Raw genomic sequence first — 24,305 nt, forward strand, 5'->3', positions numbered from 1 at the left:
CTTGTTTACCGTCTCCACATAATTTCTAGTTTTATGACACCCTTGGTCTCTGAGATTTTTTTTTTTTCAAACTGGAGAGTCCTAGTTTACCCTCTGGTCCTATGGCTATCATTCCATACCTAGGGGGCTTCTGCACATCTCTGAATCCTCAGTTCTATCAAGCCTTTCTGAGTTACAGTCAGAGCTGCGGATACATGTTATGAAAATACCAGAATAATGGTTTCTGATTTATTCTGAACTTTGTTATTTGGCTATCCCTGGAACTGACAGTTTGAAAGAGCTATCCATAGGATTGCCAAACGCCCTTGCTCTATATAAGAATTTAAATTACATGCTTCATTAACATATTGCATGCAGGTTATCAAATCCCTAGTTGTATTTATTACTACAATACCTTCTGATAATCTGTCTAGAATTAACCCAGACACAATTCTCAGCACCACATCTCGGCAATGCTGTACATGTAGGCAAACATTCATTCCATTTCCATAAAGTCTTTCAAAGTTGGTTTGGGAATAAAACATACCATGAACTAGCCTCATATCATCCCCTAGAACTCAAAGGTATTTGACATATAGAGGGACAAAAAGCTGCCAAAAACATTCCCTCCATTTCTTGTAAGTTGATCTATAATGAAGAGAAGCCTCAAGAAAAGCTGTGTGCTTGATTCTCACCCTTAGCACTCTTGTTTTTCCCTCTTCTCCAAGAGCATGATATATGGATATAAACCAGTAGCCTCAATGCTTCACACACACACCTCCCAAGTTAACAGAAAATATGAAAACCAGCTGTATTCTAATTTGCCTCTGTTCTAAGCAATTCCCACATTTATCAATATTTCATCTAGCTTTTTTTGGCACCAACATTTTCCATATTACTTAAAGGGGAGACTACAGACAGGAGGGGAGAACATAAATCCCACACAAAGGAAAAAAAACCCACTGCTGTCAGGTTTTACAGTGGGACACTTGCTTTGCAAGATCATTCACTGCCTTTTATGATTTTTCTCTCTTGCAATAGAACTTCCAATAATTTTCTCATTTTGAATAACCAGAACAAGCAAAATTAATATAGATTCCTTTGGAAGTAGAAGAAAGCTTCTAATTCCCTAGTTATTCAGTGTTAACTGAGAGAGATTGACCAGTTTTAATCCACTCTTAAAAACCAAATATACTTCAAAGGGTGCTTGGCAAAGATTGCTTTTTGCTCACCCACTGAGAGCTTCCAGGTTCTGCACATGCAACAGCAGGTTCCAAAACAGCAACTGGCTCAGGAAACTTCTAAGGTACCAAATCCACAGGTGGAATGCTGCTTGCCTGGACAGCAAGTGAGAGAAAAATACTTCTAGAGGCTCTTGGAGGGTAGCACTATGGTTTTATCCTAAGCAGCAAATCCACACACACACTCGCTCCATCGCACAGGCAAGAGCTCTGCTGGCTCCCTGGTAACCAGCTCTCTGTTTTGTTGACCAGACTGTTGGAAATCATTAGGGAAAGAAAAGCATGACTTGGCAGTAATGCCCTGGACTCAGAATACATGACTTGTGCCACTATCAGTTTCTGTGAAAAGGGGTAACTACAGTGACCTTTGTTAAGGTACTTAATCTTTCCAGGACAGAGTTCCTCGTTTTTTTACTTCTAAAAGGATGGGACCTTTGTGTTTCTAAGTGCAAACTCCTTATCCCAGGAGCTATGTCTCTTCTTAGTGCTTAAAAAGCAACACAAACACATTTCTGATCTTCAGTCCTGAGGGATTTTGGATCCACACTTTAAGTACCAGCAGTTACCCATGACAACATTCACCTCCTCCTTCCTGTCTCCCTACCCCCTGTTCTCATATTCTCACCCTTCCCTTTTTGATAACTCTAGCATTCACCCAAGCACAGAGGGATCTGGATCAGGACTGAAAATAAAATCACATTACATTCAAAAGGACCAGAATCTGGAGTTTTAATATCTTCCTTTATTCCAAGATGCAACTTTTCAAAGGTCTCTCTCTACATGGTGTCTTAATAATATATTCTAGGTTGAATTGCTGAAATTTTTTGTTGAGGAGAATAAGACAGGTAGCACAATATCATTTCCATGAACAGAAAGATTGTCACATCAGAAAAAAAACCACATGTATGAAAATATTATCAAAATATGCCATTACTTGCTGAGATCCAGAATAGTGCAGAACTGAGATGGTAGAGACAGCTTCAGAAACTTTCCAATAAATGAGCAGTCCACATTTATAAACTGATAACTGGAGTTTTGAGCCACCTGGTCCTGTTGAAGGTGTCCCTGGCCCTGGCAGGGGGTTTGGAATGAGATGACTTTTAAAGGACCTTCTAACTCAAACCATTCTATGACTCAATGAACTAGAGAACAGAGTTCACCAGTTTTTGTGAGATGCTGTAAAAGGTCTTTCCCTTACTCAGGGATGAGGATGAAAGAAGAAAAACCAATAAACAGCTAACATAATGGCTGAATCCCAGTAAATGTTAGCTGGAAAGGATCTCTACACATTTCTAACCCAAAATCTTTCTTGAAGCAGAACTACCATCAACAGAGGTGCCACAACATTTCTGGGCACTACACTCATAAGTTTCAATAGGAACCACTCAAGCTGCAACCTGTGGACACTGCCCCTCATTTCTGCATCTGCCACTACTGGGAAAAGCTTGGGTGTTCCATAGTTGTAGTTCTCCTTCAAGTAATTGTAGGCTGTGATTTGACTGACAGCTCAGTAGCAAGACTAAATATGAAACCTTTGTAAATCCATCACTTGAGTAGGATACCCTTAGCAATGAAATCTCTTTGAAAAGGAAATAGTGAAACTGAAGAGTTAGATTTTCAGTTTCCCACTAATTTACAGAATTTTAAATTAAATACAATAGCACAGAGTAAAATAATACCTTTCATTAAAAGTAGAGTTTAGTTAAAACTGACATTTTCTTCCATGCTATTTGAAGAAAAATAACTTTTGCCCTGGTGGCTGTGATTCACAGCCCTCAATTCCTCCCAGGAAATAAAATAAGAAATTTCAATGTAAACTTTTTTCTCCAGTTAATGTAGGAGTGGAAAAGGGGAAGAATTTAATGAGTATTATCTGCTCTGTTGGCGCTCAGAAAGGCTATGATTGAGAGAAAAAACACCCCATGGAATATGTAAAAATGGATTTCATTACAAAACATAATTATTTCCTGCAAAAATATCCAAATTTAATGAATTCTTTTCCAAGTTTAATGTCATCATCACAGTCTAAGTTATATATCCGTTGCCATATGCCATTACAGGACATTTGTACTAGCCTGTTTCCTTAACCAAAACAAACACACAGTCTAACTAGAATAGTATGTGTAAAGTTAGTGTGTTCATGCCAAGACACTGCACTTTCACTGTTATTTGCTTTTCTTCCCTCTGCTTCTGAGTACCTTTGGGATGTGTCTTCATAAAGCAGCTATTGAATCAACATACAGAAAGTTAGTATTTTGCAATACGTATTCAAGTTACTTTAAAGGGTAAAATTTTGGGTCAACTAAAGGTAAAATTTTGGGTCAACTAACTGATTTGGGGGAAAAATTTAATTCATTTACCTCACTAAAGCCAAAACTCCTCCCTAGGTAATTCTCCCTAACTCTTAAGGTCAAGAGTGCACAACATTCCCAATTCAATCTATTTGTGTTCTTGGATGAAAACAGGTTAATGACCAGATCCAGACTAGATGCAACTCCAGTGACTCCATATGGTCTCAAACACTTTAAGAATAGTCATGGTTATGATAAGCATGAGCTGATCCATCCAAAGTATCAAGCTGCTCATGTCTGAGTGAGATTTGTCTTAACCTGGCCATTCTCATAAAAATCAGCACTTCCATACTGCCTCAGTCTTTTAAGCAATGAACAAAAAGCTTTTCCTACCATTTTTCTACATACATTCCTTTTGCTACGCTGTTGATTCAGCCCCTACTAAAAAAGTTCAAGTCCAAGAACTTCTGCAGTTTTAGTCAAAGATAGGTTTTTCAAGAAAATGTATCATGGTTTAGACAGACATGACTGGTATGCTTTTAATCTTAAAATCTGTTCTATACAGCTATAGCTTAAGGCATTTGTGCTTATTTGGAGAGTATGCTTAACTAAAAAAAAATACACAGAATAGCAATTTTGAAAAGAAAAATGGAAGGAAGAACTCAAACAGCACAATATTGGTTACATGAAACAGCTCTTTTCTAACCAGAGCCTGACCTTCCTTTTCAAAGGGAAAAACATCAATTAGGAAAACAAGGTGATGCTGATGCTTGGTAAATTTCCCAGTGGATACAGGATGATCAGGACAGTGGGCAACACAAAACACGAAATGCACGATGTTACCCTCACAAGGAGCTTGCTCAGATTAGTGCACCTATTTATCAAAGGAGAATAAGCAAAGACATAAAGGAACATGCATACTTTAATCCCACACTGGTGTAAAGTGGTGTTTGCTTCAGTAGGCAAGTAGGGTTGGAGGTGTCCAGTCCTTTTCTCTAAACATTTGAATGCAATTTTTAACAATTATGACAGTAAATTTACAAAAGTAAAAATATGTGGAGAGGGCATGCAAAATGCAGCAGTCAGGAGATGGGAGGAAGCAGTAGTCTGTCAAGTCAATAGTTAGTCTAAGCCTTGTTTTCCCCTCACCACCTTTACCCCAAATCTAACTAATAGGGAAAAACCTCAGACAATCAACAGGAGTATCCCCACTGGCAGACGGGTGTCTTCTATGGAGCTCATCTGCAATGGTATTCATGTCCCTCTAGGCCTCTGTTTGAACATTGTCACTATGGAAACAGATCTCTGATGCCCTGCACCTTATCGAGCCTTCTCTATTTAAATTCTTTTCTTGTGATTTTAACAAAGCCATTCACTGAACCTCAACTAATCCAAGATTCTGTTAGGGGTGAGGTTTTTGCTTGGTGGCTTTTTTTTTGCCTTCACTATCGTGTCTCTTCCAAAAGGTTCTCTCTCCCACTAATGCCATCTGACAGGCTTTATTTGACTCACACCTCTTCAGTTACTGGCTCAAAAATATTATGGCTGCATTTATTGCCAAACAGATTCTACAGTTTTTATTCCCCCCTCCTGCCCCCAGGGTACATAGTTTTCAATGAAAATTCCTCTCATTCAACAGCAACTTTTTCATTTTGGTTTTAGCTGTTTAGAATCTGCCATCAGATGCGCCTGTGAGTTCTCTCTAGAGCATTCCTAGGTTAGAGGTATAAAGGGTTACATCTCTGTAGTACCAACAGTTTATCAATTCCAGATGCATATAGAATCCAAAATCCTGTGTTTACAAATTCCAAATATTAGAATACTTTTGGGGAACAGAGAACAGGAGGGGAGCTGGGAAGCGTCAATGTTACATTATGCAAATGAAAGAAGGCAAATCTGGGTTTGACCTCACTGCATGCAAATCTGGCACACAGGCAAGAACCAGAGCAATTCTTCTGCAAACCAGCAAATGTTAATCCTGCAAGTGCCACTGCAGTAGTAACTGAAATTCATGCTATAGTTCTCTACCTAAGTAGACAGGAGACAAGCATTATTTACCTTTTGAGTTTTTAATATGGCCCATAACTGTAATTTAAAGTGATGCTCCAAGAGACATTTTAAGGGAATTTTCTGATACTTTCTAGTGTGAGGAGAGATGGAGTTTTATTAGTTTGCACAAAACTTCAGTGTAGAGATGCATGGGAGTCATAAACCAATTTTATTTTATTATTTTATTACCTTAGGTAATCTGGGCTAGCTGAGGAAGCAGAAGATACAGCAACACAGTAGCCTAAGACATGTTGTGGCTCTCACAGCTCCCAAAGGGACTGGTATAAACATAGAGGCAATTGCCATTAACTATGGAAATGAGCTTCAAAGCCTCCTTATGGCTTCCATGGGACGGACAAAGCACCTGTGTGTGATGATGCTTTACTAAAAGGTGAAACTGGAAGAAAGGACATGCCTCAAACATTCCCCTTTATAAATTTAACTGCATTATTTCTAGGCTTTAATTGTTGAGCAAGCTCTCTGATGGAAGCAGGACAGGACAATTAACAGGCCATACCTACTGGAGCCAAGTTAATCTTTCAAATGGAAATAACTTTTAGAAACCTTATAGAAAACTATAATTGCTTTCATGTGTTGATATGCAGATGAGTATTTATTTTCTTTACTATCTTCATAATATACCACCTAAAAGCTTTTGAGAGGTGTAAAACATGAAAAATCACAGTAATTAACTTTAAGTAATATTTTGTATAGCTAATTTTGGTTTACTGAGGAACAAGTTTGAGGTACAGCCAATGAGAGGACTAAACACACTGCTGATTTTCAGGAACTTAAAAGTTGAGACATAAAATGAGGAACTAGGAAGAATTGTGCTAATTTAATTTTTTGGCACAGCTAACTTTTCACTGGGTAAAACCAGGGCATTTCCAGGGACCATGGGCATAACATCATCAGTGCTCCCACCTCCTCCTGCACAGACAGCAAAGAAGCACAGTGAGAGGTCAGAGGTGCTTCTGGAGAGCAACAGTTCCACACCAAAAGCTGCATCTTTGCAACCTAATTGGGTTAACTTCCATGTGTACATAACCTCCAGGTTAATTCTGTTTCTCATGATGAACATCCCTCTTTTGAGTTTGGGCCCCTCTCTTGCTAGCTGCTGTTAACTGATATCAAACCACCAAAACCAAACAGAAAAATACTAAAATAATTCTGAATACTGAGAGGATAGGATAACCAGAGGCATAACAGTCAGAGGTGCAAAATGAACAGTGAACATACCCAGGTGAGAAACCAGAAGAACACTTCCAATATGGCAGAGCAGAATCCCTCTAAATGAAGAACCCTAATTTCACCTAATTGTCAGACTATGAAAGAGGTTGTAAGGCATAGCCATTGTAAATAAGGCTGGACAGGCCCACCTGGGTCTCATTCATTACAAGGATAATGCAGGAGTTGGATACTTCTTTGTACCACATTATCCTCTCATCATTTCGTGCAGTTCTCTCTGAAACTCCTGAGAGTTGTGCTTACATTTCTGAGGGCAGATCTGGGCAATTTGCCTTTAGCCTCATACCACTGAATACACTTCCTTTTCTCCCTCCCTGCCCACAACTTGAAGAATTACACTTGGAACATAAATCTCTATTTCAGATTTCCTTGGTTTAGATGGACCAAGCCAAGACATTTCCTGCCCCTTCAAACATCTATAGCAATGAACCCAATTTATTCTCCTATAGAAGAAACTAGCCAATGACATTGATATGCATTTTCTGTCCACATTAATTCCATTTTTTAATCCAAACTCGAGCAAGAGTTGGGTTGCTTCTGTATTTTTCAGGCTGCTGTGGATCTTTCAAAGACAATTTAAGTGGCAAAATGAACATTGGTTTTCCTCAAAAGCTTTACTGATCCTTCCACCAGAAACTGATCACCAGGCATTAATTATGGCATGGAAACATTTGGCCAGATATACACAAGACACAAATCATACGTTAGGGATTTAGCTGGTTTAGAGCTATGGCAGAGGGAGTTGGCTTTCTCATGTTGTGTCTTGTATCCATCATTTCAAACTCCTATGGTGTTTTTGCTGATCTGGCTGTAAAAAGAAGCAAGGTAGAACTCGGGAGTGAAGCTGATGAAGGACAGGTACAAATGGAATTTAAATGAAGTAGAGAAATGCAACTTAGCTAAAACCATGAGCCTCTCCTTGCTACCTGCACCCTACCAGCCTAGAGGTAGGGTGCAGAAGCCCACTACTTCATGGTCTAAGAGAAAAAAATATTTGCTGATTAAGAGAAAAAAACAGGGTTTGCAGCATTGTTGATGTCAGCAGTAGTAGAATCAGCTGCAAGTCCTCTTAGAATGAGGATGCATATTGCAATAGGAACCACATTGTCTCTAAAAAAATCTCAGAGAACATTATGAGCAAGTTGTCTCCAGCATCTCAGATTTATAGCACAGCCTGGCTCAGAATCACTGCAATTTCAGAGCTTCCTCCCACCAAAAACTGTTATTAAGGCCTGAAACTCTGGCCAAGGCTTTTATTCCTGTAGCAGTTTATTATCTTCCTCTCTTCTAACCCTAGTTCAACAGCACAACGTTCTCCCTAAGCTGAATGTCAAAGTGAGTGCAGTAACAATTTAGAGCTACAGCGTCCACCTCCATAAAGCACTTTCTGTGCAAACCACTGGGGGCATGTGTGGTCTCGAAGTCATCAAAACACATCTCATTCCACCTTAATCTCTAACATTAAAAGAGATCAACAGGTAAGAAAGAAGAAAATTGTGCCCTGGCAAGTCCATAGGTAGTATCAGGCATTTATATGGAAACAGTGTGAAACAGGAATGCAATGAGGGTGGAAGAAAAAAGTTCAGAGAAATTTCTACGTAAGCTGTGATGCACAAAATAAATGAACAATACTGCTTGCACAGAAAATAGCTCTTCCAGACAGTTGAACTGGTTTTAAAATGAGTTAGAAATGGTAAAACAGCACAGCTTGAAAATCACACCAAAAAAATAAGCAAACTATCAGTTTATTGAATCCATCTCTTTTCCCTTTAGGGAAGTGAAACATTTTTCTAGGACTAAGAGGACTCCAAAGGCAGATTCACTGTGACACTCCAAGTCTCCCAGCTGATTCCTCACCCAACAAGTCTTTATATACACTGATGTATGGAAGAAATCCTCGTGTAAAAAAAAAAAAAAAAAAAAGGAGATTAGAGGTTAATCTTTGCCTTAACAATAAAAATAAGAAACTACTTCACATGTCAGTCTCATGGGTTAAATGGAACCAGCTGTACATGTGGCCATCATGCACACAAAACACTGTCACTAAAAAGAAGCAATTTCTTTGTGGGTCAGAAAAGTGGGTAGGACACTACACTGCTGTCACAAAGGAGCAGCTCATTCAGTCTGACCCACTGGATATTGTCAGTAATTAAATTAACCCTTTCTCATCTGTATTGAGCCTGATCAGTCCTGCCTGGTTGAAGAACAAAATACAGGAAGAAAATTCTAAGCAGTGGTGTTTCAGGAATTTTTAACAGCTGCTGACTGCCTGCTTCATTGCTTGAACTCAATTCTCTGAATTTAATCCTGTGAAATCCAGTATTTTCCCCAAGAAACACGGCTGGGATTATCCCAGAGATTTCACATGCACAGGATACATGCAGCTTCAAAAGACATCTGCCTGCTGACTGAAGGAGAAGCAGGTATTACAGGGCTCTTAAGTCTCTGCAAGCAATATAGATATCATATCCTTTTCCTGTATTACTCTATAGACTCCAATAAATCTACAGAATTCAGCTTACCACAAGGCTACTGTTTTTCAGACCAACTGACCCAATGACTGGTATTTATTTGCTGAGACAAGCTCCATTAAAACAAAAAGTAAAAAATCCACACTCTTCCTCCTCATCACCACAAAGATGACATCTTGTTGCCAATCTGCCTGCCAGGAAGCCATCTGGAAATAATATCAATACCACAATCTATAGGCATCCCTCCAATGCATTAATCAGGTCATTAGAGTTCAATACTGACAGCATCTTTAGGAACTGGAAAGGATAAAGCTGTGGTAATAAGGCACAGTGAAGATGGATCCCCAGGGCCTAGTTAGATCTTCCCCTCTTTTTTTTTTTTTTTTTTCTTTAAAAAGCATACAGCATTAGCATTTTGTTCCCCAGTGTTTGGTTTAAATTTACCATTCTAGAGAACTTCGAAGCTCGAGCAAGGCCTCTGAGTTTGACGCACAAACACATAATGGAAAATGTCTTCCACCTCACTCCTGTCCTTAAAAGGACATTGAAAAAGTCTGGAGAAAATTAAGTGGAGCATGACAATGATTTGGAGACTGGGAAAAATAGATTAAAAAAATACAAACATATACATGTATGCATATTATAGCCAAAACCCATACAAAGTTCCGTTTAAGAGGGTTACAAACTTTCTTATCACATAGAGCAGTACCTTCAGAGGAAACCCACCAGTACCAGATGCTAAAGTTATCTCAGAGACATACCAAAACCCAGGGGCTGGAAACTGAAGCTGCAGAAATCTGAAGTTGAAAATGCTTTTCTTCTACAGTATGAGGAAAGGAAAAAACTCAGGAGGAAAAAATAGTAATACAAAAAAAGAGGTGCTACATGAGATTCTGGTCTCCTATCTTTCCCAAATGAGAAAACACTCCACATGACTTTCTGAGATATCTGTTTTAACAACACCATTGATTATGGTACAAGATGAATGAAATGACACACACTTTTGAAATGCAGCAGAGTAAAAGCAGAAGCACAGTAAATCCCGAGATTAAAGTAACAAATATATCACAAATATTCAGTTTTATCAGTTCAGTACAGCTCCCCATTAGAAAAATTATATACATATCTATCTATCTACTGATCTGTAGATATATCACTGCACTAGAAGTAAGCAGCTGTTCATCATCTTGGACAAAACTCTTTAGAGGCAGTGACAAGGCTCACTCAGTGTTTGCACAGCAAGCTGGTATAACATAACTCCCAGTTAATTGCTGCACTTTGTAACTCCAGCATACAAAAGAGAGCAGTCAATCCTTGTTCTGAGTTCAAGTTAACCAGAACTATTCAAAATAACAGTATCAAATTCTGATACCAGACCAAAACTCAGGTTTTGTTTTCACGAGTTGAGATTCAAAATTTGTGAGACAGTTCAAAACTTTTCATTTATCTAGTAAGCTTTTTTTTTTGTTGTTTTGTTTGTTTGTTTTTGTTTTTGTTCTGTTTCCAGAAGTATTTCTCTTTCTCCTGCAATTAAATTTGTAACTTTGCAGGGCAGTTTTCCTACAAACCACAGTTGATTCAGTTGATCTCATTTGAAGAAGAAAGAAAGTGAGTAACTGTCATCTGGAAGGGGCAAGGTGCAGGGAATACATGTAATAAGTTAAAAGGGTTAATTTTTCAGGCTACAAACTCCCAAAAGTTGCTAGTAGTAGCTTCATGTCTGCTTTATAAGCACCTCAAAGTCTTCTTGATCAGCAGACAGAGTAGAACAGGTAAGGATAATAAGTAGTCAGAGTAAATGTCAGTTTCAGAAGTTGAATATCTCATTTTGGAAGAAATTATTATTTTGGCTTGCCACTTAACTAAGTACATATTTTTTAGCTAATTAATCCAGATGAACCAATAGAACGAATATTAAATTTCAAGTATGGGAGAAAAAAATTATTATCCTGTTGAAATTATTGATACTTAAATATCAGACAAGTGAAGTCTGGCTGCAGACCTATCAATCCAACTGCAAAGTAGAAGATGGTCTCTAGATAACAATGAAAATCCTTCTGAAGCCTAGCAGTGAGAACAATGCCACAGCTATAGCCCTCAACAGAAGTCAAGGACCAGAAAAGATCCTGACAGCCATAGAAATTTCCCTTGATAAGAAAACACTCAAGAAAATGGGTTAGTCAGATACAGGACTGTAAGAAGTCTTCTGTATCATGAAGATCAGTTCCTCTCCATGACAGGCAACTGTTTCATTTTCCTTGCATGTGTCACAATGAAATGATGAGGTACAGGTTTTCACCACAGATGTTATTTCAGCCAGCTTTGATGAAGAAATTGCTCTGGACAATTTCACTTTCTTTTTTTTTCTTTTTTTGCAGTAACTATAGAAATATAGAACTTTGCTTCATTATTTAGCTCATCATGGGATGGGGAACTCCTGCAATTCATCAATAAAGTCATCACCCAGAGACAGCATAGACGTTTCCAACAGCTTTCTGGTCCTGGGAGAAATGTAGTAGGCTTGAATCCAAAAGTTTCAACAAAGCATAGACACATAGCTATATTTGAAGCAAGATTGGTCCAGCACTCACAGGTTAAGTAAAAGCTCAAACAGATGAACTCTGCAAATTTAGGTGTTTCCATTTACAGAACGCGAGGCATTCTGCAATTAGCAGGGGACAGGGTGTGCCTTAGTGGTAAAAAGAAAAAAAAAATTAAAAACCACAAACACTTTAATCCTGTGGTCAGGGCAAAGAGAAGACAGTACCTACATTTATTCACCTACTTAGGTATTCATTAATATTAGCTTCAACTAGCCAAGCACTATTAATCAGCAATAATTTGTTTGCATATTCTGTTTCAATGCTGGATTGCATCTGTACAAGCAGCCCTTCAAAGTGCAACTGTAGAGAGTAAACACCTGTACTGCTCCTTCAAATGCATACTCATGCTTTATGGAATAAGGAAAATCCTCCAGTAATTGCACAGGAATGAATATAAACACACTTGAGCTCTTGTAAACATATCCACAGAGACTTCTCATATAACCACAGAGTGTTCTCCTTCAGGTTTTCTTTCATGTCTGCAAAACTGGAAAAGCAAGGTTATCTTCCTGTTGGATGTTTCAAGTGCATAGGTTTTGAATTTTATATACAATTTAGTTCAGGATTTCAGGAGTGCAAAGTTTTCATCACCACTGCACATACTGTATGCATGCAAAAGGTAATAACATATCCAGCTCCATTAGCACCAGACAGTTTCATACAGTTTGTGCCCTTCAGTTTTGATAGATGGCTTCCACAGAGTATTGCAGTACTAACAGCTGCTAGTACACCATGAGGATGTTTAGAAATACTCAGTACTAGCCCCTGTGCAAAAGAAAGGGATGATATAATATCACTTTTCTAGATCCATATACAGTTCTCCAGTGGAAAAGAAACTTCTAAGTACAGGGACCATCCAAACCAGCGAAAGCTATAAAGGCTACTTGTTAAGTAAGACAAAGAACAGCTCTGATGTAAGGGTCACCAAACAAAACCTATGTACAGTTATTTAATTTTAAGAAAGGGAATCATGTAAGGATGTGAAAAAAGAAAAAAACAAGGACATTCAAAAGGAGCAGTTCAAAAAGCAGGAAGACTCAGGGAGAGTTAGGAGAGTATTGCAGGGCATAGGTTAGCTCTTAGAAAATGGATTGCTTAAGTAAAGACAGGGGAGCCCATAAAACATGGCAAGTAAAATGTAAGCAGGAAATTAAAAAGGCTAAAAGACAATCCAAAAATTGCCTGCAAACAAAGATCACTGTGCTAGTAAACAGCTCTTGAAATACATCAAGGACAGGAAACTAGCTAGGAAAAGCAGTCCAGCTGCTGGATGACAAAGGTGTATAAAGCACAGATGTGGATGATACAGTTGTAGCAGAGAATCTCAGTGAATTCTTTACATCAGCCTTTACTGATGAAATCTTTGGCGAGATTTCCACATCCAATGCACCCTCTGTTGCAAATCTGGTAGAGCAACCAGACCAATCTGAAGTAAAATCAGGAAATACCAGACTGAACAAAGAAGCTAGATGTTAATAAAGCACTGAGACAAAACAATTTTCACACAAGTTCTGAAGAAACTCAAATATTAATTTAAGGACTACTAGCCAAGGTATGTAAGCCAGAGCTACAGAGAGTCTCTGTGCTTGAGAATCACAGATTCTGCCTGCATAACTTCCAGCTGCAGGAAGGGCTGTGCAGGGAACCTGGAAACCACAATCTGGCAAGTCTGAATTCATTGAAGTAGGAGAGTGAACATAAGAAAGAATAGTGCTTCACAGGCTTTTTAAGATGGAGAGGAATCAGCAATGCAGTTCCTGGGATCAGTGCTGGGACTGGTGTTACTCAGCATTTTTATCAATAACAAAATTAAGTGATTGAGGGAAAATATTGGCAAGTAGGCTTTAGTGTAGTAATTCCTCAAGGCAATATCAATTCTAAATATTCCTACTTGGAAGTCAGAGCCATCCCTGACAGCTCTCTGAAGCCTTGGTTCAGTGTTTAATAGCAGTCAAAGAAAGACAGCAACATCATTGGAATCCTCAGAAAAAGAGGAAGGCAGGTCATTTCTGCCACTCCTCATAGCCTGAGTGCTCCCACAACTTTAGTACTGTGATCTGCTCTCCATATACCAAGGAGGACATTACCAACTTGTCAAAAAGGGCAACCAGATGGAAACAGAGATACTAAAAAGGCTGGGAGTCCTCAGTTCAGAAAGAAGGCATATGTAGTGGATATGACCAGGTATAACAAAGAACCCATGAGCTACTAAATGCACAATTGTTTGCCCAACCCTGCAAGAACAAGGCAGTACTCGCTGCAACCAACTCATTTAAATAGAAAGGACATTTTATCCAGCAGATTACAAGCTTCTGGAACTTGCTGTCACGCAAGACTCTGAAGGCAAAGGATGTTCGTGGGTTCAAAAAGGGATTAAACAAACTCTAGTCAGCAGGTCCATAAATAGACACTTAAACGACTAAACAGGTACATATCCTCTAATATCCTTAACAAAAGAACTGTGGAAACTGGAGATGTTGGAGAGAAATGGATCTCAAGAAACAGCTGTTGGAGGTTCTCATGTTAACTTGTCAGACACAATACTGGGCTAACTGGAACACTGAGGCAGTTCTAAAGTTATTCATTTTTTAGGTCAACTTAGTGTTGCACACATCACACTACTTCCTGAGGATAAGCAATGTTCCCAACAAAAGAGCAAAGTGATAGAAACAAGCATATTCATTACCCTTCATGACAGGGGTGAGAATGGGACAGGGACAACCAGGGACAACCAGAATACAACCATCAAAGGAAATGAAATGAAATAATTTAGACCAGTTACAGGTACCAGAACTTCTCTTAATAACACCCTTCCCCTGAAAACACCTTTAACATCTGTAGACACAGTACAGTAAGTAGTTATTTTACCCACCCAATTTAATTTTTAATTCATCAAGGTTTCATTTTAGAAGCATTTTTTAAATTAATATCATCTTTGAAGACAGTAAGTTATTTATAGCTCTAAAAATGCAATCAGCAAGGCTGTATTTCCTGTCTTGTAAGTGAAATATAAGCTTGGACAAAAGAAAAAAAACTCACAAGAAATGCAAGTACAGCAAGTTTGTTTTCAAGACAACAAATCCTTTGTTTTGATGTTCAATTTATTTCATTATCTTGTTACTCATACAGTTTTAAAAAATATTTTTGTTTGGCCCTTCGGGAAAAATTTCTATGCTACACAGATAAACTAACCAAGTTGGTTAGTTCCCTTGTTCCTGTCTGTGACACCATCTGTCTCAAAACCTTACACTTGTAAGAAAACCGGCTAGAAAGGAACTAGCACTGGAAAGCTCAGCACAGAGATCATGACAGGCATGAACAGACATGAAACATCACACATTTTTCTTCTCTGCAATTTAGTGAGTAGGCTTGTTACTACAGTCCCCTACTTCAATATCAATAGCCACACATTTCTAATACAAAATACCTGTATTATAGGTGTATATGCATATAACAAACACAGGATCCTGCAGTGCTTATGTGCAACACTTATGAACTGATGAGCAAGTTCAAAGGTTACCTCAGTTGTCCAGCAAAGTACAATATAATATAAAATCAATGTAACAAGTGCTAAAACTTATTTACACATTTATGTTTACTTTTGCCCTCTGAGACAAAGCAAAAAGTAGTAAAGCATTTTCAGTTAGAGGATCCTACATAAAGTTTAAGATCAATAGCACACATGGAGAATGGAACAAGGCCCACACTATTTTACCTGGAGAACTATCTGAGCACGTCCAGCTGTCCTTGCTGGTGAGATGTCTGCAAGTCCTGAACTTTTGTAACTTCATTTTCTGGCTGTCACTGTGGTCAAGTCAGGAAGTGAGCCCCCACTTCTGCTCAGGCTAAGCAGGGTCACATCAACATCCACAGCTATAGCTTGGAAATACCTTGGAAAAGGAATATAACTGAGCTCTGTACCAGGGAAGAACTAAATAGATTGAATGGGAACTCAACACTTTATTGTCATCTGAAGTGAACTTGATAAAGGCACAGCTTCAGGTAAAGCAAAGGAGTAATGCTTCTGCTGACTGAGTTTAGAAGCATTTTAAGAAAACACACATGAAACTGACTTTTACTCTGCACAAGATGGGATTATTTGATCAATAAGTACTGCCCATGTTCAGGCTGACTTCAGCATATAACCTCAGCAAAATTCCCCATCGGTTGCAGCAAAGCCTTGGTCCCACAGGCCGGGGCTGAGGTAAAATGGCAGGAAGTGCTTTGAAGCCGGCATGGCAGGAGGTCAGGCCTGCACAGCACCGCTCCTGCCTCCTCACCATGAGGGGATTCCCTCCTGGATACCCACTGCCATCCCACAGACACACCTTTAGGCACATCCCTGAGCAGGGCTGAGGGAGGGAATGCAAATCCTGCCCCTCCCTTGGGAATGCTGCAGCTCAAAACTTCCCAAACCCATGGCCTCTTCCATTCAAATGTGCTCACTCTATTCACAAGCACAGACACTTTCACAGCAACATGAAAAACTGCTGTACTGCAAAGGAACAGGAAAATGAGTAGGAAGAAGAAAGGGAAATGTAGGAGAAAATAAAACAAACCTTCTTTCACCACTCCCCTGTCTGTGAGAAAGAGGCAGCCAGAATGCACAGACTCACAACCCAAGATCTTTTCTTAAAAAACCTGCAGGATACATGCTCAGATATTTGCCTGCCTCTTTATATAGAGTTCAGTTAGCACTAAATGCCTCCAGCTGGTTTCAAGTTACAGCCAGGGGAAGTAGTACCATAAAATTCCTCATAGCCACCCAAACCATTACTCTTGTATTTTCTTCCATGTGGGGTCGTCACTCCCCCTCTGGAAAGCTTAGAGGTATGATACCACTGCAGGCCTCTTCAGAGAGAGCCTGACAATGGTGTATTATGGGGCTTGTTGTAACATCCTTTCAAAAGTCTTAAGGTCCAGTGGTTTAGAGAAGAGGGTCTTTTGTGTCTGCTGTCAGTTCCAGGAAGCTCCTGTCACTGGCATGGAGACTGCATATGGAAAAGAGCTGCTAAATAGACCAGTTAAAAGAATATAGGGCCAGTTTTGCTCCCACGTCACTGAAAACCATGAATGCTGCAACTCTGTTGAGGTCAGAGGAACTGCACTGCTGTGATGTTGGGGGTGAGACACCAGCTGTTGTTTCCAAGCCAGGGCTCCCTCTGCGATGCTCTCTCAGGCTCTGCCCAAGCTACACCCCCGAGGCCACCAGGACCACAATGTCAGCTCTGAAACAGCAGCAGCAGCCTGTGCAGGCAGGGCTCCCCAGCCTAACCCACAACAGCTCTGCTGGAAACTGACACTGCACAGAACAGAAGAGGTTTCTCACCTCCAAAACCAGGCTGGGCTTGAACTAGTGATGAATCAGTAACGCTTTCAGACATGAAGCACTGACTTAATATCTTCTTCTTCACCAAAGGAAAGATTATGATCCTAAAAGGTCTGAGGTAAATAATCTAAATAAAGCAGGCCATTCTTGACAAATTTATCTTTCCTGTGTATTTTAAACACAGCTTGCTTGTTGCTTTTGGTTTGTAACTTTCCTTTTCATACAATCAACAGTGTAAGAACATACAGAAAGTCTGACCTGGACTTTGTGAGTGCTTCTTACAGAACATTCCTGCGTACTTTATTCTTTTCACCAAATCAGACTTAATCCTTGTCCAGGAGAGATGGTCAGTATTTTGGTACTGAGGTTTTTTTAATTTTTTTTTTTTAATTACATTGTTTCCAATTAAATTACATAAGGCATGTGAATGAAAAAACCCTTTACTTCAGTATTTAACAAACTGCTTACACTATTATAAATAATTAATGGAATTATATGTGTCTTCCATTAGGAGACAAGCAACTTCTTAATAGTCAACACTGCCAAAAATATGAAGCAACTACATGCATTTTATAATGGGGCATTAAAGCAGGTATCCTGATTACTATTTGCACTGCACATTCACATAGTAAACTAAATTGTGACTGCCATTTATAAGATATGGAAAATCTCACAGCCCTGTCTCACCTTGTTTGCCTATTGTTTTGCACCGGAAATGTTCATCAGTTTATAGAATTTAGAGAAAGCAACATCACCTTGAAATCAAGTGCAACAATGCCCTGCTCGGAATACAGGGCTGGGAGCTCTAGTTCCTCTGGCCCATGCTGCCTGCAAAACACAGCTCAGAGGCCTCTGCAGCAAACAGGAAACTTGCAGTACTTCCAGGCAGATAAGAAAAGCTAAAACTAGGATCCTTTCATTATTTGGAATATCTCAGAGTGCCTGTGCCAGACTGGGTACCACTGTGTCTTCCAAATCCTCTTTGTAAGAGCATTTGCAACTTGGTCCTTGGTCTCCCCATTACTCACTCATCCTTTAACATTTTGCTGAGGTTAACAATCAGGATAGTGATTTTTGCTGCTTAGCAGTGGTTCCCACTGAAAGCTGGATTACACTGGTTTAAACAGTATATAAAAGGTCTCTGGGTGAAACGAAAGGCTTGGTGATCAGATTATCCTTCACTACACAGTTCCAATATCCTTTTTGGGTAAATTTCTTTTTTTCAGATATTATCCTGCCACTCTGCAAATACCTCCAATCACAGGATTGCTGAAGAATAACAGAAAAAAAAGCAGTAAAACACCAACTTAGAATAATGATCTTAACCTGCTGTGCAATAATTAGAAATAAACTGCAGTGAGTGTGTAAAGCAGCACACACCATCACTCACTTTCCTCAGCCAGGATGTCTGTGGACTCTCAGCAGTTTATCACATTTCACAAGAAGCACCCGTGCAAGAGATGCACGGGAGTGGCAAACAGAGCAAATAATTTCTTCTCCCACAGGTTAGATCTTCTACTTTCACACAGAATGTGTGGCCTGTTTGAACCCTTTTCTGATGAAGAAAATAACTGAAAACATCCCTCTGTGACAATTCTGCATCCTGTGACACTGGCTGCATCACAAGCCCTAAAAATGCCTTTGGTACCATGGAACCTATGCATACAAAACAGCACTTCAGTCTGAAGAATTAATATGCTGTCGGCTGGTCGTGTTTTTGGCAAGTGAGTGAATTTAATCCAATTACAGCAAAGGTGATGAGGTCAAGCTGACTCCCAGTAAAGAATCACCAGAAAGACTATCCTCAAAACAGAAGACACTGCAGCTTGCTAGACAGCTGTAGTGAAGTTTAGCAATGCTCAGACGTGTTATAACAAAGGTAAGTGCCAAGAAACTGCTTAGTGCCAGCAAACAGAAGAGGAAAGGGATTCAGCAAGAACACACTTTGTAAAGCACACTGTAATCCTAAGCACTTAATTGCCTCTGGCAAGAGCTGCATCCCATTGCTCTCTCAGAAGTCGTTTTATCTGCAACTTGATGCTCACAGCTACAGGGATGAATGGAGTGGGGGAGGAGAAGGAACTGGGGGAGCTAGTGAGAGAACTACAGTTACCAGTCTGTCTTTGATGAACTACCAAAGCAAAATATAAAAATTACTGGTATGTGCAAAGCCTGATCTGCATATCCGATGACTCTCAAAGAAGCAAATGAAACCAACTCTCCTCCAGGCCCTTTAAATCACCTACAGAGGCAGACAAATTTGTTGCAGAGCTACACACCTGTGTTTATACTTTAGCGTTTACATATGTCTAGCCTCACTTTCAGTCATCCTCATGAGCCCATATAGGTCAGTGTGTATTCGAAGGTGTAGCCAAAGTTTGTTTCTTTTCCCTGCTTATAATGCAGCATTCACAAATATTTTTCAATATGTTAACCCAATCTCATTGTTCCCACATAAATGGAAGACTTTAAAGTAAATAATGCAGCAAGCCTCTTTAATTAAATAAGGAGTTTGGGGGAGGAGTTTCTGCAGACCCTTTTAAATCTTAAAGCCTGCCAACTGGATGAACAAAAGGTAGATTAGGCTCACATGATAAATCCCAGCAAACCTGAAAAGTCTTTGTTAATAAGTCACTGAGGGAATTTTTCTTTTTCCCCTAGAATTTCTGCTCACCAGAAGTGAGAGTTAAGATTATTCAAGCAGGTTTGGTTTCCAGCAGCATTAAATGGGTATATGCCTCATGGAGCTCTAATCTCCTCATTTCTATAGAGCTCAATTCTCCTTTCATTCCTACTAAAGCAGAACCAGTTATTCCTAGCTTTTATAGAAGGAGCAGCTGCTGAAAGTTCAGAGGCAAAAATAGTTTATTAAATTAGTTAAGATTCCCACAAAAACTAAACTGCAATTCTATATCAGCTTTAATAGCAACAACAGGAATATAATGTATTTTCATTTCACTTTGGCATTTCTTTCATGTAGCAGGTTGCTAATGAGCCTTTTAAATTTCCATTCATAAGTTAGTGTTCAGTAGCTTGTTCACAGAGCCAAATGACATGTTAGTCTGGCAATTAGTTTACTCTTCTGTCTGTAGAGAGGCTTAATGAAAACATTATTAGAGACAGACCTTGCTCTAGCACACTCCACAGACCCTGTACAATTGCTCAGAAAAGACACAGATTTCAGCAAAACCCATACTGTAAAAGACACAGATTTAAGTAAAACACAGACAACGTGGATAACATTTAAAGCTGTGCTAAATTTTAAAAAAACCCTCCAGAGTCTATCCTACCTGGAACCACCTGGTTTCACTGATGAATCCTTTTCTATATGATTATAGATTAATCATATCTTCTCTGAATCCAGTGCTGAAATCCAAACAACATATATAGCCCTAATGTACATCACGGAAGCATTCCCATCAGCGGGATGAAGGCAGCTGTACAAAGCTTGCTAAGATCCTGTTTGGTGTAGTGGATGCCACTACACCAGGAAAAGTTTAAAAAGTCTACTACAACAGGTGCAGCAAGGTGTTTCTAGATCCATGAGAGAAAGGCTCACCTAACCTTCCATGGGAGGTCATAAAAAAACCAGAGTAATTTAGCATCAAAGAGAGAAGAGTGTGTAATCAGCAAAGGGAAGAAAAAAATTACCTTCCTTACTCCTAACTCATACCTGTGGAATAAAGTTTGGAAAAACTATTGAGTACAGCTCTAAACACAGTGAAAGCAAACCACCACAGCATGTTTTATTGTGCACTTTACATGTTTATGAATGAAAGGAGATGAGTTTGTCTGCAAAACCAGGATCACTTCCAGCCCATGCTCAGACCTGAATTCAAACTACCCAGAAGAGTCCAACAACCACAGACTGTGGCTAGCAGTTCTCCAGAGTCTAACCAGAAACTTCAGCCATCTCCTTACACGGCTCTCAAATAGAGCTTCTGAGCACATTTTCTGGATTTAGACATCCAGAGCTTTAAGGCACAGCATTTGGAGCAGTTCTGAACTCTATTTACATCTGCATTTTGTTTTAGGAGGGCTCTGAAAGTGATTTGTAGCTGTTGGTTTATAGTGTTTCTAAGTACAGTGTATTTGGCCTGCGTAAGGATATTGGTATGGATTTTGATTGACTGTAAAAATCGGATCATCGCCCAGAGGAAGTCCTAATGAACTTAAAGGAGGAGCCAGGGAGAACAGAGAACACAAAACAGACCAAAAACTGGTGAAAAATGATGCGTCTCTTACATTTAACCTAAGCCAATGGCAATATGTAATCTCAGCTTATTTCAGACTTTATAAATTCCCTTTCAGCATTATACAAGCAAACCAACAGAACTTGACTGAATTATTTCCTTCATTCTCCTTTGCACCACGTAGCAGGGCAACTAAAGATATGGACACATGCTTGCAACAGCAGAGTATCTGATTTATAACTTTCTTTGCAGCAGACCTTTTCAGACTTCCCTACAATACCAATAAAAATGGGGTCAGTGCCATTAACTGGTGTGAGCCTCCCACGTTTATATAAAATTCTAGTTGTGATGTTTATTAAACCAGGCATTTCCTTTCTGCTTCTGTCCATCTAGAAAGGTTAAATGCCAGTAATAGGTCACAAAACCAGCACAGGAAATCCTGCCTATCATTCTAGTGGCTGGTCCTTGGTAGCAAACATTCTCCTACTACAAACAACAAAATCACTCCAGTTACTTTTGGAGTTAAAACACTTGTCCTGTAGCATTCATTTGTAAAAGGCTAAGGATGGGTGTAACATTAGTGTACTATGAAAAGGTGTTATCAGGAGCACTTTGTTACGAACTGCAGAGCACAGGGTGACCAGCTACAGAAGAATAGTATCACTTGAGGAAACAGAAAATACTGGATATGTGCCAGATGAAAATGAACTATTCAGTTATTAGTAAATATAATTTTGGTTTAAAACCAGAAGGCTCCTAAAATGCACTCCTAGAACCTAGCTCCAGAAACATCCCAGCAAACACAGAGTTGCACAGGAAGACACATATCATATTCTGCAAATAACAATGCAAGTCATTAGCAGAATAAAATAAAATAAAGATGTGTGCAGGAAGTAGCAGGAGAAAAATAGCAGTTCTCTTAGGGATTTAAAATTAGAGAGAAATTACTATTTCTCTTTCAGCTCCACTGACAGAAATGGCATTTCCAGCACTCCACAAAGAGGTAGCATAATTTTGTAGAGTCTTAGTGGGGAACGCACCTTCTGCATGTCATGTAACTCCACACTCACTCCCCTCCAAAGGCTTGGAAACCCCTCAGAAGAAGGGTGTGGAATCAGGTATTTGCACTTATCCTCTCAGCCATTTGCTTTGTAGGGAGAATAATGCAGCCTTCAAAACACTTTTGATTCCACTTCCTGACTCTAGGAGTATTCCTGTGGATTTACTCTGCAGAAGACAAGACTACAGCAAAAAGTATCTTTAAAGTGTAAGAGGGGGGAAGGATCCCCTGTCTCCAGCCCCTGCTAGTCTGTCATGCCACTCCTTTCCAGCCTAAGTGCAGGGAGCAGTGCCAGGCCAGAGTCCAGATGTGCACATACAGGAAAGAGGATTAAAAGGCAAAGAATCCCCAAAAACATATTGCTCTATAGCGTGAAGGCGGCCTGCAGAGAAGTGATTTTGCCGCCTCTGCCAAGTTAATGATTTTAAACATTCATCTCCTTCCCCCATCCTCATGCAGAATGTTTAAGTGGTGTCACCAGGATTTATCCTTCTATGAGACTAAGCATGTTGTGCAACATGATACAAATTACTTTGAGAACAGCAGAAGTTCTCAAAGTTAAAAAAAAAAAAGTCCCAGTACATACATTTTGTCTGAAACATTAAGGATGTAGATATGTAGTGAAGGAATGTTGCTATATGTGCCCCCACATATGCATCTCTATATTTGAAAGGCTCAGGAGGCCAAGAGAGAGCCAAAGAGATTATCCTTACAGCCGAGCCTATAAATGCTTCATCTTAGAAATCCTTTGCTACCTGCCGGTAGAGAACAATAAAACTGCAAAAAATCACACATAAAAGATGACAAGTACTTACTACCAGTTTTGCTTGCTCTGGGATTGATGCACTCCGGGAGGGGAGCCGTAGGTGAGCCCTCCTCCCTGCCGGAGCCCAGCTGACGCTCTCGCCGGGGAAGGGACGGGAGCTGGGCTGAGACACCCGCAGGAATCCCACGACTCCGGTGCTCCAAGCCCGGCATGTGCCCGCAGCCCGCGCCGCTGGGCTGGCTCACTGCAGCGCCGCTACCTCGTCTCTCCGGAGAAGCAGGTTTCCCTCTTCTCCTTCTCCTCCTCCTTCTCCGCCTACTTCACCTCCCCCTGCGGAGGATGCCGCGGTACCCCCCACCCGTGCCCGCCCACGGGCTTCCCTCCGCGTCCCGGGGCGCAGCCGGCAGGGAGAGCCCCACGGCTCCGGGGAGCGCTGCCGGAGCCGTCTCGCCCCGAGCTGCCCAGCCCTGGATCTGCGGCTCCGGCTGCAGCCCACCTGCCGCTCGGCTCGGCCGGGCTGGGCTGGGCTGGGCTGGGCTCGGCTGCCCCGCGCACAACAGCAGCGGGGGAAGCGCGGAGCCCGCGGGGGAAGAAGCGGAGCCCGCGGGGGAAGAAGCGCAGCCCGCGGGGGAAGCGGTGCCCAGCGGCGATACCGCCTGCGGTGGGCGCGGCTGCCCTTCGCTCCTTCCCGGTGTAGCCTCGCTCGGCAGCAGCCGGGGGTCCAGGGGGAGCCCCGAGCGCGCCAGGGCCGGTGAAAGGACCCGAGCCCAGCCCAGCCCAGCCCAGCCCAGTCCAGCCCAGCTGCTGTGGAGCGCGGCTCGCCCAGCAGAGCCGGCTGCGGCTGGCGGGTGTCCAGACCTGGGTGCGGGTGTATGAGGATTGTGTAGGGATGCACATGGGTGCCATATGAGCTGTGCGCTGCAGAGCCTCTGGGGATGTGGGGGTTATAGACCTTGTATGTATGGGCTGCATGTATGGGAAGTGTAGAGGAGTGTGCTTATGGGCTTGCATGGGATGGGAATGAAATACATATGGGAGATCTGTGTGTGTGTTCTGGAGGAACTGAATGGCTTGC

At 40.7% G+C, this 24,305-nt stretch overlaps 1 protein-coding gene across 1 annotated transcript in view; it reads right to left on the minus strand.

Annotated features, from left to right (window-relative positions):
* Positions 1-23,442, minus strand: part of MYLK (myosin light chain kinase) — a 197,044-nt gene extending 173,602 nt beyond the window's left edge. The window contains exon 1 of the mRNA XM_053947695.1: positions 23,280-23,442. Coding sequence (XP_053803670.1) covers positions 23,280-23,442 — 163 coding nt within the window. The remainder of the gene's footprint in view (positions 1-23,279) is intronic.
* Between the last annotated feature and the right edge of the window lie 863 nt (positions 23,443-24,305).

The sequence above is a fragment of the Vidua chalybeata genome, chromosome 7 (genome assembly GCF_026979565.1).
Source record: "Vidua chalybeata isolate OUT-0048 chromosome 7, bVidCha1 merged haplotype, whole genome shotgun sequence".
Classification (NCBI taxonomy): Eukaryota; Metazoa; Chordata; class Aves; order Passeriformes; family Viduidae; genus Vidua; species Vidua chalybeata.